This window comes from Scyliorhinus canicula, chromosome 27 (genome assembly GCF_902713615.1).
Source record: "Scyliorhinus canicula chromosome 27, sScyCan1.1, whole genome shotgun sequence".
Lineage (NCBI taxonomy): Eukaryota > Metazoa > Chordata > Chondrichthyes > Carcharhiniformes > Scyliorhinidae > Scyliorhinus > Scyliorhinus canicula.
The window spans coordinates 355653-369640 of NC_052172.1; the positions used below are offsets into that span (position 1 = coordinate 355653).

General features: G+C 48.1%; 3 protein-coding genes across 13 annotated transcripts in view; 1 reads left to right on the forward strand and 2 right to left on the reverse strand.

The window, feature by feature from the left end:
- The first annotated feature begins 880 nt into the window (after positions 1-880).
- LOC119957729 (histone H1-like) lies at positions 881-2296 on the forward strand. The gene has a single exon (XM_038785809.1). The coding sequence runs from the start codon at positions 949-951 to the stop codon at positions 1612-1614; it is 666 nt and encodes a 221-aa protein (XP_038641737.1). The 5' UTR covers positions 881-948; the 3' UTR covers positions 1615-2296.
- Positions 2297-4451: 2155 nt separating this feature from the next.
- Positions 4452-5200, reverse strand: LOC119957733 (late histone H2A.L3-like). The gene has a single exon (XM_038785815.1). It carries the CDS (start codon positions 5129-5131, stop codon positions 4694-4696), a length of 438 nt encoding a protein of 145 aa, XP_038641743.1. The 5' UTR covers positions 5132-5200; the 3' UTR covers positions 4452-4693.
- Positions 5201-6753: 1553 nt separating this feature from the next.
- Positions 6754-13988, reverse strand: part of LOC119957747 (late histone H2B.L4-like) — a 39900-nt gene continuing 32665 nt past the window's right edge. For 7 of the 11 annotated variants that reach the window (XR_005458902.1, XR_005458908.1, XR_005458906.1 and 4 more), the window contains exon 3: positions 9447-9847. Coding sequence is in view for 4 of the 11 variants with exons in the window: in XM_038785834.1 (XP_038641762.1) it covers positions 6812-7198 (387 nt within the window). In the remaining 7 variants the exon portion in view is untranslated. Of the gene's footprint in view, positions 7271-9446; positions 9848-13988 lie in introns of those variants that run through there. The other 4 variants (XM_038785834.1, XM_038785836.1, XM_038785837.1 and 1 more) reach the window with 1 other exon arrangement.

Genomic DNA, 13988 nt, shown 5'->3' on the forward strand with positions numbered 1-13988 from the left:
ATTCTGTATCTGACAGTGTTGGACATTAGTTCTGCAGTCGCCAGTGTCTGAGGCACTGTATGAAATTTGCTTCTATCATTTTACCACCATTGGAAATGGAAGTCTGGTCAGAAATTGTCTGTCACTGTCACAAATTCCATTATCAGCGAATGGACTGCAGCGGTTCAAGAAGGCAGCTCAGCGCCACCTCCTCAAGGGCAATTAGGGATGGACAATAAATGCTGATCCTGCCAGCGACGCCCACATTCCATGAAGGAATTAAAAGACAATCTGCGGGCTCCGGGCCTCAGAGTGTTTAACAGTTAGTGAGGTGAAAACTGGAACTAACCCCCTGGAATCCGGAGCTGGGACCTTCCATTTGGTGAAAGTTTTGGTGTGTGAATGTGTAGATGTGAATATTGTGTGAGAGAGAGTGTATGAAGGGGCGGGTGGGTCTGACTAATGGAACTGTGTTTGTGTGTCTGTTCTGATCAGGAGATCTCACAGTCTCTCTTATGGAAAATAAAATTATTTTTCAATCAAAGGATCCCCTTAATGTCCTGCTCAGCCCCAAAGTTTGATTTCAGGACAATGGTTTTGTTAAATTGAAGATTTGAGTGGAAAAGTAGGGAACATGTCAGCTATCGCGTGTGAGAGCGAGATCAGTGCAGCAGTAAAACGGGGTTAAATGGAAAATGGAGACCTCAATTCGAGTGAAAGCTTTTCAACAGCAAACATTGGAGTGTGGGAGACATGAAGGATGCAGCCTGGATCTGTGGAGAATGGGAATTTGAGTGGAATTGGAGAGTTTGCGAGGAGAGAGAAACACAGAGAGGCTGGAGGAGCCGGCAGCTGACATCAGCTCTCTGCTCCGTCCGCTCTCTGCCTTTAAGTTGCTCTGTGCCGCCACCACTGGTTTCATTCCTGATTCAGTTCTGACTGTCACACATTTTCTACACAGCCTCGGATATGACTGAAACTGCAGCCGCCCAAACGGCTCCTCCAGCCGCTCCTGCTCCAGTCAAATCTCCCAGGAAGAAGAAGGCGGCTCCCCGATCTAAGGCAGCCGCTCCCAAGTTAGGCGAGCAGATCCTCCAGCTTGTGGCGGGGTGCAGCGATCGCAACGGGATGTCCCTGTTCGCCATAAAGAAAGCTTTGTCTGGCAGCGGAGTGGATGTGGCCAAGCGCGGCTCCCAGATCAGGTTAACTATCAAGAGGAAGGTGGAGAAAGGCTCCCTGGTGCAGACAAAGGGACAGGGCGCCTCCGGATCCTTCAAAATCCCCAAGAAGGAAAGCCAGGGGAAAATGGGAAAGGTGAAGAAACCAACAGCCAAGAAATCTTTAGTGAAGAAAACAGCGGCCAAGAAGGTGAGAACAAAGAAAACAGCAGCTCAAAAATCTCCAGCCAAGAAGTCCGCAGCCAAGAAAACTCCAGTGAAGAAATCAACAGTCAGGAAAACAAGCAGCAAGAAGGCGGCAGCTGCAAAAAAGGCGGTGAAGAAAGCAGCGCTGAAGAAAAAGTCTCCTGGGAAGAAGGTCAGGGGCGGAAAGCCTTTAACAAAAGTGAATCAATGGAAGGCCAAGCCCAAAGTGAAAGCAGCAAAGGCTAAGAAAGCAGCGCCAGGAAAGAAGTGAAAGAACGCGAGCAAATTGTAAACCTCTGAACCCAAAGGCTCTTCTCAGAGCCGCCCACATCTCTCAGGAAAGAGCTGATCCCCCTTCAATTGATCCCTGTGCCGGCGCTGGGAGCAGATTTCAGATAGAAATGATTGATATGAAATGGAAGGTTGCCGGTTTCTCACTGACATGCGCTGTACCCAGCATCTCCCTCACTCTGTAATAAAACACAGGGATGTCCGGGCCCCATTGCAACTGGGGATATGTCCGGCTGCTCTCTCAGTTTCTGCTCGTTTCCTTTTCACAGATTCAGGGGGAAGAGTGTGTGAGACAGGAACCCGGGCGGAAAAAGCCCGCCTCACAACTCAAAGCCCAACACATGAGTTTGTCTCGTTCAGCTGGAGTGAAGTGTTAGGAAATTGTCCAACCGTCTGGGAGGGGAGGTGTGTGGGGATGGAGCAGAAACTGGGATTGAAGTGGGAGCAGACGGGCTCACTGGCTCTGGAATAGACTGGATTTCGGCGGGAATATGACGAAATGTTAATTGTAACAGCTCAGCATTGAAAAGCTGCGGGTTTCTGACCGAGTTGAATATGAGGCTCCAATCTGTAAACTTTGTGCCGAGTGTTGTGTTCACTTCCATTGTGGAGAATTCAACAATGTGGGATGGAGCAGGCAGGAGGCGGAGCTGAAGGTTTTCCTGGAGAATGTGATCAGGGACGCGGTCACCTACACTGAACACGCCAAGCGCAAGGCGGTCACCGCCATGGATGTGGTTTACGCTCTCAAACGCCAGGGCCGCACTCTCTATGGATTCGGAGGTTGAACATACATTTAACAATTTGACAAAACCCAAAGGCTCTTTTAAGAGCCGTCCAATCCCTCACATTGAGAGCACTGACCTTAGAATGGCACCAGAATAACGCATGCACGATGGTTTTGCGAGTCATAACTTGGATACCTCGATTTCCTGTTCAGACGGGTTGCGTTAGAGCAAGAAATCCTTTCCTATCATTGACAATCCTATCAAGTCAAACCTGTAACCACGCATAATGAACACTGACATTGATCAGAGAAGTCTTACAACACCAGGTTCAAGTCCAACAGGTTTGTTTCAAACACGAGCTTTCGGAGCACTGCTCCTTCCTCAGGTGAATCAAAATTCTTACTGTGCTCACCCCAGTCCAACGCCGGCATCTCCATATCATTGTTCAGAGACACTGTTTGCATAACTGATCTGTAAACACCTCCTCCGTCCATCTCCCCAAGACCAGTCGCTAAACGAGTCAGTCAACGTTCCCTTTAATAGCTTACGCTTTGCAATGAAATAAACGATATCACTGATCGGATTAAAATTATACAGAATTCCGCCCCTCGATAGGAGCTTTATCCCAGTCTGTTGTAGAACAATAAGGGAGTAAATCTGAATTTAATCCGGGTGCTCAGGCATTGAGTCGAATCTGAGACAAAACGGGAGCAGGAATCATTGAGAAGTTTTTGATATTCACAACTTCAGATTCAATTATTTCGGTTTTCCCAAATATCCGTTCCTTGTCCCTGTGAAATTGGCGGGCTTTTTGAAATTGATGTTTTGTCAGTTGCAGGTCCACCAATCAGGGCCCTGACATCCTTGCCGCCCATCGCTCTTTTCAAACATGTCCACGGGATCGGGCTGCATCCAATGAGGAGAAGAGGGCGGTCACTATAATGCCTTAAATAGGCAGTGAGAGAGCGGCGCCAGCATTCTCAGCCTCTGCCTTTCACCCAGTTTCACATCATGGCCAGGACCAAGCAGACAGCGCGCAAATCGACTGGAGGCAAAGCTCCTCGCAAACAGCTGGCTACCAAAGCGGCCCGCAAGAGCGCTCCAGCCACGGGCGGAGTGAAGAAGCCTCATCGCTACAGACCCGGCACTGTGGCTCTGAGGGAGATCCGCCGCTACCAGAAATCCACCGAGCTGCTGATCCGCAAACTGCCCTTCCAGCGCCTGGTGCGAGAGATCGCTCAGGACTTCAAGACAGACCTGCGCTTCCAGAGCTCCGCCGTCATGGCCCTGCAGGAGGCCAGCGAGGCTTACCTGGTGGGGCTCTTTGAGGACACCAACCTGTGCGCCATCCACGCCAAGCGAGTCACCATCATGCCCAAAGACATCCAGCTGGCCCGCCGCATCCGCGGGGAACGCGCCTAAAACCCGGCTTCACCAATAATAACAACAAAGGCTCTTTTAAGAGCCACCAAGTCTGTCAGGAAGGGAGCTTCTCCTCTCAGTTGACGTGTGATTTCAAATATAAGCATCGGCTTTCGGATGGTTTAGTGACATTCACACATACACCAGAATTAATCGGATGGACCACGGGTCACACTTTTATGAAATGAAAATGGCTTATTGTCACGAGTAGGCTTCAAATGAAGTTATTGTGAAAAGCCCCTAGTCGCCACATTGCGGCGCTTGTTCAGGGAGGCTGGAACGGGAATTGAACCGTGCTCCTGGCCTGCCTTGGACTGCTTTAGCCTTGTGCTAAAGCAGCCCGCAGAGAATGGGTGGCTCTGAAAAAGCCTCCCGGTCCTGGTTAAGAGTCGCTAAATCGACAAATAAATGCTGCGACCTCCTGTTACTGGTTCCAACGCTGAAGCCTCTCAAAATTACAATTTACGCTCCATTGCAATGGAGTTTCTCTCGTCTCCTTATCTCTGAAGGAGAATTGATGTTAATATGAGGCTCCGAGTAAGAAACGAGTCACAAATATTAACTTATTGCACAAACATCTACACATTAAATAGTCGAGCAGAAACTTCCGGAGAGATTTCAGATCGCAGACTTCCCTATATGAGCAATATTATTGAAACTAAGATCATTTCTGTTCACATACTTTTATCCCCAATAAACACCGTCAATTCACATGTATCATATATACGGAATATATAAATAATGTCGCGCACAGAATGCTCTAAGGATTGACGTCGCAAAGCGTAAAACATTTGCAGATTAAGCAACAGAGCAGAATCTCTGACGATCAGACAATAGTTAGGCCTTTTTCAGATAAAGTGAGTGGCTCTGAAAAGAGCCTTTGGGTTATTAGATTAAAGAATGGTCGCTTCACTTCTTGCCGCTCGCAGCGCTGCTTTTCTTGGGCAGCAGCACGGCCTGGATATTAGGCAGCACCCCACCCTGAGCGATGGTCACCCCTCCCAGCAGCTTGTTGAGCTCCTCGTCGTTGCGGACGGCCAGCTGCAGGTGCCTGGGGATGATGCGGGTCTTCTTGTTGTCCCGGGCCGCGTTCCCGGCCAGCTCGAGGATTTCAGCGGTCAGATACTCGAGCACAGCAGCCAGATAGACCGGGGCTCCGGCACCCACACGCTGGGCATAGTTACCCTTTCTCAGGTGCCTGTGAACACGGCCCACCGGGAACTGCAGTCCAGCCCGGGAGGAGCGAGACTTGGCCTTGGCCCGAACTTTACCGCCGGTCTTTCCTCTTCCAGACATTGTCACAATCTCACAAACACTTTCACACAGAATGAACAGTTTCTCCAGCATTTACTGTTCTTATAAACTGACAACTCCTCTGATTGGTCGCTGCTCAATTCACCTCATTTGCCTATATTCCCCACCAATCAGCTCCCTGGAAACAGAAGAGGGCGGGAATTTACCCACAACTACCGACAGAAGCTGAGAATTTGTCCATTTCAAAAAGCCGCCAATTTCATTGTGGGAAAGGAGCGAATTCAAATAAATGTCGTCCTTGGTCAGAGATTTCAAATCCCTTCTATTTATTTGGTTTGATTCAGCGCTTCCCGTCACCAATCACAGGCACGGGTTTAACATTTAGTTCAAATGTGGTTCATTCTCCTCCCGCTTTCTAACTGTCCCGGGCTGGATTCAATCCCTGTTCACAGCATTCCCGGAAGGAAAACGCTCCGTTTAGACTTCAGTCAGGACCGAGTGTCCTTCACTGAAAACAGGGAGTGTGATCGAGTCCTCAGTCTGTCCTTATTCCGCTCTGGGATAATCCCATTCCCGACTGTTACCCTGCGGTGAATTACTGGGAATAAAATGATGGATTAATGAACATTTCAGGAATTGAGAGAAGGCTCCGTTCCCGCTAAAAACAGCAGCTGATGATGTGATTTGGGGGCTGTGAAAATAACAGAATAGTAACAGCTTTCAGCACAAAGCCAAGGCGGCGGAGTGAGTTCTGCCTGAACCAATCGGAGAGCTGGAGAGAAGAGTTACAGGGTTTGATTGGCTGACAGTTTCAAATTCCAGAATCCTGCCAATTTCAGTGCAGGAAAAATCCCAAATAACGGAACGGCTCAATGTTCAGGAAACTATTTGAATCTCACACTTTGTGATCTGTTTATTGGGTTTTCCCTCCCAGAATCCTGGCTCTATTTTAGGAACAGTTTGAATTTGTCAGTCTCTTATCTGTAACCGGCGGAAATAAGACCCCGTTCAGCAATTTAAAACGGACCAATCTCATCTCACTGCAAAAGCAGAAACATAGAGATTACCAACCAACTCCTTCACACAGGCTACACAGGGACAGAGAGAAAGGGCTGATTTCTGAGCCTCTCTCCTGAAAGCGGCCGGGAATGTTACACTGGGAAGTGTGGAGAGAATCCCCGAGTCTATCCCGCCGGTGGAACAGGCAGCTTTGTGTCCGGAGAATAGGGAGGGCCGGGGAGAGGTAGATCTTAAAGCGCTGCAATGGACACAGGTCCTGTGTGTGCTCAAATCTCGCTGATTCCGTCCCCTGGGAAAACTGCGGAATAAACACATCAGCACGAAAATAACCTCTTCATTCCCGACTTTACTCTGTTCCGGGAGCGGGAACCAGGTCACCCGAGAGAAACAAAATAATAATTTCCTCCACAATTCAACTCACCATTTGTTAAGCTCTGAATATATTTATCATTAAATTTAAATAATTCCCTCCTGAAATTGTGTTTCTCCTCATTGTCCATCGCTAATACCAGACTGGGTTTAAAATCCGCTCTCAATTCAGTTTGAGTGTCTATTCTGTGTGAAACTGTCTGTGACGGGCGGATATGAAACCACATTCACAACATTTTGGAACGGGACAAATCTCCATCCTCCACAAAGAGATTTCTCATGAAGTCAATGCGGGAAAAGATGGTGCAGCTTTTTCACAGAGATTGTGGGTGGCTCTTAAAAGAGCCGTTGTGTTTGGGGTGGTTTTCAGTCCATTGTGCAGTTTTACTTGGAGCTGGTGTACTTGGTGACCGCCTTTGTCCCTTCCGACACGGCGTGCTTGGCCAGTTCCCCGGGCAGCAGCAGGCGCACGGCGGTCTGGATCTCCCGGGAGCTGATGGTGCTGCGCTTGTTGTAATGGGCCAGGCGGGAAGCCTCACCCGCGATACGCTCGAAAATATCGTTGACGAACGAGTTCATGATGCTCATGGCCTTGGAGGAGATGCCGGTGTCGGGGTGAACCTGCTTCATCACTTTGTAGATGTAGATGGAGTAACTCTCCTTCCTCGACCTTCGCCGCTTCTTGCCGCCCTTTACTGCCGGTTTCTTAATGACTTTCTTGGCTCCCTTCTTGGAAGCTGCTTTCGATGTTGGTTTCTTCTCGTCAGCCATCTTCAGTTTCACCCAGAAATAAAGCAAACCCCTTCCGAGCGCTGATTAAATAGACAGAGCCTCACATCTATGCTAATGAGGAATGGGGAAAGGAATGATTGTGATTGGACATTGTGAAAATGAGGGCAGCCAGTTATGTTCTGTTTGTTTGATTGGATAAGTAAACAGACCAATCAGATTTAAGATTTTCCACCAATCAGAAACCTCCTTACGACAAACGGGAAATAAATTTCAGAAAGAATGTCTCCAGTCCCAGTTTGTCAGTGGGTAAAGATTCACCGGGAAATGTCATCTGGCTGTCGGTGAGAGGGACCCTTCACCACAGAGGGACTGTGCAGGATTCCTTAAGGAACTGGGAGTGTCTTGTAATATGTGTGAGTGTGAGATTTACTCACTCTCTAATACAGTCTGAATGTAAGATTTACTCACTCTCTAATACAATCTGAATGTAAGATTTACTCACTCTCTAATACAGTCTGAATGTAAGATTTACTCACTCTCTGATGAAGTGTGGGATTTAATCAATGTCTGACACGGAGTGTGGTATTTACTCTGATAGAGTGTCTGAGTGTGGATGTACTTTCTGATAAATGTGTGCGTGGGATTTACATACTCTGATACATTGTGTGAGTGTGGGATTTACTCACTCTCTGATACAGTGTGAGAGTGTGGGATTTACATACTCTGATACATTGTGTGAGTGTAGGATTTACTCACTCTCTGAAACAGTGTGTGAGTGTGGGGTTTACTCACTCTCTGATACAGTGTGGGATTTACTCACTCTCTGATAGTGTGTGTGTGGGATTTACTCACTCTCTGATTCAGTGTGTGAGTGTGGGATTTACTCACTCTCTGATACATTGTGTGAGTGTGGGATTTACTCACTCTCTGATACAGCGTGTCATTGTGGGATTAACTCACTCTCTTTATACAGTGTGAGTGTGGGATTTACTGACTCTCTGATACAGCGTGTCATTGTGGGATTAACTCACCCTCTTTATACAGTGTGAGTGTGGGATTTACTGACTCTCTGATACACCGTAAGCAATCTTACAACACCAGGTTAAAGTTCAACAGGTTTGTTTCAAACACAAACTTTCGGAGCACTGCTCCTTCCTCAGGTGAATGGAGAGTTACGGGATGTATGATTCACATACCTCTCTATTCACCTGAGGAAGGAGCAGTGCTCCGAAAGCTCGTGTTTGAAATGAACCTGTTGGACTTTAACCTGGTGTTGTAAAACTTCTTACTGTGCTCACCCCAGTCCAATGCCAGCATTTCTACATCACTCTCTGATACAGTGTGGGATTTACTCACTCTCTGATACAGTGTGTGTGGGATTTACTCACACTGATACAGTGTGAATGTGGGATTTACTCACTCTCTGATACAGTGTGTGTATGTGTGGGATTTACTCACTCTCTGATTAAGTGTGTGAGTGTGGGATTTACTCACTCTCTGATACAGTGTGTGAATGTGGGATTTACTCACTCTCTGATACAGTGTGTGAGTGTGGGATTTACTCACTCCCTGATACAGTGTGTGAATGTGGGATTTACTCGCTCTCTGATACAGTGTGTGTGGGATTTACTCACTCTCTGATACAGTGTGAGAGTGCGGGATTTACTCACTCTCTGATACAGTGTGCGAGTGTGGGATTTACTCACTCTCTGATACAGTGTGAGAGTGTGGGATTTACTCACTCTCTGATACAGTGTGCGAGTGTCGGATTTACTCACTCTCTGATACAGTGTGTGTGTGCGGGATTTACTCACACTCCGATACAGTGTGAGAGTGTGGGATTTACTCACTCTCTAATACAGTGTGCGAGTGTCGAATTAATCACTCTCTGATAGTGTGTGAGTGTGGGATTTACTCACTCTCTGATACAGTGTGTGATTTATTCACTCTCTGATACAGTGTGGGATTTACTCACTCTCTGATAGTGTGGGATTTACTCACTCTCTGATACAGTGTGTGTGGGATTTACTCACTCTCTGATAGTGTGGGATTTACTCACTCTCTGATACAGTGTGTGTGGGATTTACTCACTCTCTGATACACTGTGAGTGTGAGTATTGCTCTGTGCGGCCTAACCAATGTTTTCCTCAGTTCCAGCATGACCTGCCTTTTCTTAAACTCTGTGCCTTGGCTAATAGAGACAAGGGTACCATCGGCCCGGGGTTTTCAAGCTCAGTGTCGTGACCTGTGGGTGGCTCTCGTGAAGGTTTCAGGAGGATGATGGTGATCCAGATCGCGGGAGTGGCCAATGGTCACGACGAGTGTTTACAAATGCCGATCATGATGGCCGTGTGAAATTTCAGCCATTCCCCGCATGCCGGACTTGTCATGTAGTGCACAGGCCCAGAGCCGAGCAAGGTGGACTGGCTCCTCCTGATGTCAGTGCGCTGTCCCAGAGCCCAGCAAGGTGGACCGGCCCCTCCTGATGTCAGTGCGCTGTCCCACGCCAGTTTGTTTCAGAATATTCTGGAGACCTCCCACTGGAAGCGGTGGCAGAGAGCAGGTCACACGCCCCACCCCGCACGCTGACGTCACGTGTTCTGCGTGTGTGACAGATTCCTCCATTTTGCTGCTGCCAGCAGTGTGGGTGTGAACTCCAGGGCCTCTGGTGAACAACCCATGAAGAAGCTGGAAACAGGAACAAAGCAGCACAAAGGTGATTATTTGAGGGGTGTGTTTATAAATTGTGCCACTGCAATCAGGATTCAAAGTTCATGGGTGTTACATGCAGGAAATTACTGGCAAATGAAAGTTTAAAACCTTCAAAATGTCAAAGACATTTGAAGATTAAGCATGGCGAGTTCGAGGACAAACCTCCATAGTGAACACTGACACAAAATACTCATTTCGAACACTCCGGTTCCACACATAAGTTTCCACTGTGCTCTGTGATGGGCTCTACTCTGTCCCGAATTATCATTTTACCCTAAATGTACTTGTAAAACAACTTAATTTTACCTGCCAGTATCCTTTCATATCCCCTTTTTGCTCTCCTAATTTCTGTTTTAAGTTCCCTCTTGCACATTCTGTACACCTCTCATGCTTCTGCCGTTTTGAGTCCTCGATATCTGCCACAAGCCTCCCCTTTTCTGCTTATCCAACGCTGTATATCCCTCAATATCCATGGTTGACTGGATTTGTTGGTCCCACCCTTTTCTTGATTGGAACATGTTGAGCCTGTACTCTCCCTATTTCCTTGTTGAATGTGTCCCACTGTTCTGTCACAGATTTATCTAAAGGTGTCTGCTCCCTATCTATTCTGGCCAAATCATATCTGATCTTATTAAAATCAGCCTTCCTCCAGTTGAGAACTTTAATCTCAGGCCCATCCATCTCCTTTTTCAGAACCATCTTCTACTTAATGAATTATGATCACTGTCTGCAAAATGCTCACCCAACGATACTTCAACCATGTTACTGAAAATGAAGTCCAAGACTCCCCCCCCCCCCCCCCCCCCCCCTGTCTGTCCTTCTACGGTCTGGCTTAAAAAGTTCACCTGGATGCATTTTCAGAATTCCGCTCCCTCTAACCCTTTCACACTATGACTACCCCAGTTCATATTGGGGGAGTTGGAATCCCCCACTGTTCCCACTATCACAATCTATTACTTTTCCACTTCTCTGAAATTTGCCTGAACATTTGCTCTTCTATTTCTTTGGGATAGTTCGGTGGCCAATGGAACACTCCAGCAATGTGATTGCTCCATTTTGGTTTTTAAGTTCTACCCATTTGGCTTCAGTTGAAGAGCTTTCTAAGATGCCATCTCTCCCTCCTGATGTAATTCATTCCTTGATCAAAATTGCGACACCCTCTCCTCTTTTACCTCCTGCCCTATCTCCCCTGGAGATCCTGTTGAGCTCCCATCCTTCCCCTCTCCCAACTGTGATTCTGTGACAGCAAATACATCATAACCGCATGTTCTCACTTCATCTGCCTTGTTCATCAGACTTGCAATCTCGCTGTGATATATACCGCATACTTACTGTTTACAATTCAGTTAGCGGTTTGTGTGTGTAAGTTTTATCCCCAATGTCCCTGTGATATATAATGCATATTTTACTGCTTCCTGCTCAGTTACTGGTGTGTCAGAGTGAGAGAGTGTGAGTGTGTGTTCGTGTGTATATTTTCAATGTCACTCTGTGATAGATATTTTACTGCTAACTGATCAGATATTGATGAGTAACTGTGTGTTCGTGTTTGTGAGAGAGTCGGCTTGAATCTGAGTGAAAGTGTGTATTACCCTCACTGTCTCTCTTTGATACATCACACGTATTTTACTGCTTACTGTTGGTGTGTGTGTGTGTGTGTGTGAGAGAGAGAGAGAGAGAGAGAGAGTGTGAGTGCGAGAACAAATGTGTGTGTGAGAGAGAATGTGTGTGTGTGTGTGTATGAGTGTCAGTTTTCCCCTCACTGTCTCTGTGATATATAATGCATATATTAGTGTCTGCTGCTCAGTTACTGGGATGTGAGAGAGTGTGTGTGAGAGAGAGAGACAGCATGTGTGTGTGTGACAGAGCATGTGTGTGAGAGTAAGCACGCGTCTGTGTTTGAAAGAGTGCGTATGTGTGTGAATGTGTGTGTGAGCAGATGTGTGAGAGAGTGCACCTCTGTGCATTTCAACCTCATTGTCTCTCTGTGATATGCGATGCATATTTTATTATTTATTGCTCAGTTACTGTTGTGTCAGAGAGTGTGGGAGTATCAGAAAGTGTGTAAATATGAAAGAGTGTGAGAGTGTGTGAGGGACTGTGTGCCAGTCTGTGTGAGGCAGTGAGTGAGTGTGAGAAATCGTCTGCAGGAGTGTGAGTGTGTGGGGAGAGAGTGTGTCTGCTTTACCTTCATTGTCTCTCTGTGATATATAACATATTTTACTGGTGTGCGAGTATGTGTTTATCCTCACTGTCTGTCTATCATATATAACATTTTACTGCTTACTGCTCAGTTACTGAAGGGTGAGAGTGGTGAGTGTATGTTTTATCTTCACTGTCCCTGTGCAGTATATAATGCATATTTAACTGCTGACTGCTCAGTGACTGGTGTGTGTGAGAGAGAGAGAGTGGGTGTGGGAGAGATGTGTGTGAGAGAGCCTGAGTGTGTGTGAGAGAGCCTGAGTGTGTGTGAGAGAGCCTGAGTGTGTGTGTGAGAGAGCCTGAGTGTGTGTGTGAGAGAGCCTGAGTGTGTGTGAGAGAGAGCCTGAGTGTGTGTGAGAGAGAGCCTGAGTGTGTGTGAGAGAGAGCCTGAGTGTGTGTGAGAGAGAACCTGAGTGTGTGTGTGAGAGTTTGAGTGTGTAAGAGAGAGCCTGAGTGTGTGCGAGAGAGAGCCTGAGTGTGTGTGAGAGAGAACCTGAGTGTGTGTGTGAGAGTTTGAGTGTGTAAGAGAGAGCCTGAGTGTGTGTGAGAGAGCCTGAGTGTGTGTGAGAGAGCCTGAGTGTGTGTGAGAGAGCCTGAGTGTGTGTGTGAGAGAGCCTGAGTGTGTGTGTGAGAGAGCCTGAGTGTGTGTGTGAGAGAGCCTGAGTGTGTGTGAGAGAGAGCCTGAGTGTGTGTGAGAGAGCCTGAGTGTGTGTGAGAGAGCCTGGGTGTGTGTGAGAGAGCCTGAGTGTGTAAGAGAGAGCCTGGGTGTGTGTGAGAGAGCCTGAGTGTGTGTGTGAGAGAGCCTGAGTGTGTGTGAGAGAGCCTGAGTGTGTGTGAGAGAGCCTGAGTGTGTGTGAGAGAGCCTGAGTGTGTGTGAGAGAGCCTGAGTGTGTGTGAGAGAGCCTGAGTGTGTGTGAGAGAGCCTGAGTGTGTGTGAGAGAGCCTGAGTGTGTGTGAGAGAGCCTGAGTGTGTGTGAGAGAGCCTGAGTGTGTGTGAGAGAGCCTGAGTGTGTGTGAGAGAGCCTGAGTGTGTGTGAGAGCGCCTGAGTGTGTGTGAGAGAGCCTGAGTGTGTGTGTGAGAGAGCCTGAGTGTGTGTGAGAGAGAGCCTGAGTGTGTGTGTGAGAGAGCCTGAGTGTGTGTGTGAGAGAGCCTGAGTGTGTGTGTGAGAGAGCCTGAGTGTGTGTGTGAGAGAGCCTGAGTGTGTGTGAGAGAGCCTGAGTGTGTGTGAGAGAGCCTGAGTGTGTGAGAGAGTGGGAGTGTGTGTGAGAGAGTGGGAGTGTGTATGTGAGAGAGTGGGTGGGTGTATGTGAGAGAGTGGGTGGGTGTGTGTGAGTGAGTGGGTGGGTGTGTGTGAGAGAGTGGGTGGGTGTGTGTGAGAGAGTGGGTGGGTGTGTGTGAGAGAGTGGGTGGGTGTGTGTGAGAGAGTGGGTGGGTGTGTGTGAGAGAGTGGGTGGGTGTGTGTGAGAGAGTGGGTGGGTGTGTGTGAGAGAGTGGGTGGGTGTGTGTGAGAGAGTGGGTGGGTGTGTGTGAGAGAGTGGGTGGGTGTGTGTGAGAGAGTGGGTGGGTGTGTGTGAGAGAGTGGGTGGGTGTGTGTGAGAGAGTGGGTGGGTGTGTGTGAGAGAGTGGGTGGGTGTGTGTGAGAGAGTGGGTGGGTGTGTGTGAGAGTGGGTGGGTGTGTGTGAGAGAGTGGGTGGGTGTGTGTGAGGGAGTGGGTGGGTGTGTGTGAGGGAGTGGGTGGGTGTGTGTGAGAGAGTGGGTGGGTGTGTGTGAGAGAGTGGGTGTGTGTGTGTGAGAGAGTGGGTGGGTGTGTGTGAGAGAGTGGGTGGGTGTGTGTGTGAGAGTGGGTGTGTGTGTGAGAGTGGTGTGTGTGTGAGAGTGGGTGTGTGTGTGAGAGAGTGGGTGTGTGTGTGAGAGTGG

What these genes read in the sequence shown, in the direction of transcription:
- LOC119957733 (XM_038785815.1), bottom strand. Translation starts at nt 5,131, where the DNA reads ATGCTGGAGAAACTGTTCATTCTGTGTGAAAGTGTTTGTGAGATTGTG.
- LOC119957729 (XM_038785809.1), top strand. Translation starts at nt 949, where the DNA reads ATGACTGAAACTGCAGCCGCCCAAACGGCTCCTCCAGCCGCTCCTGCT.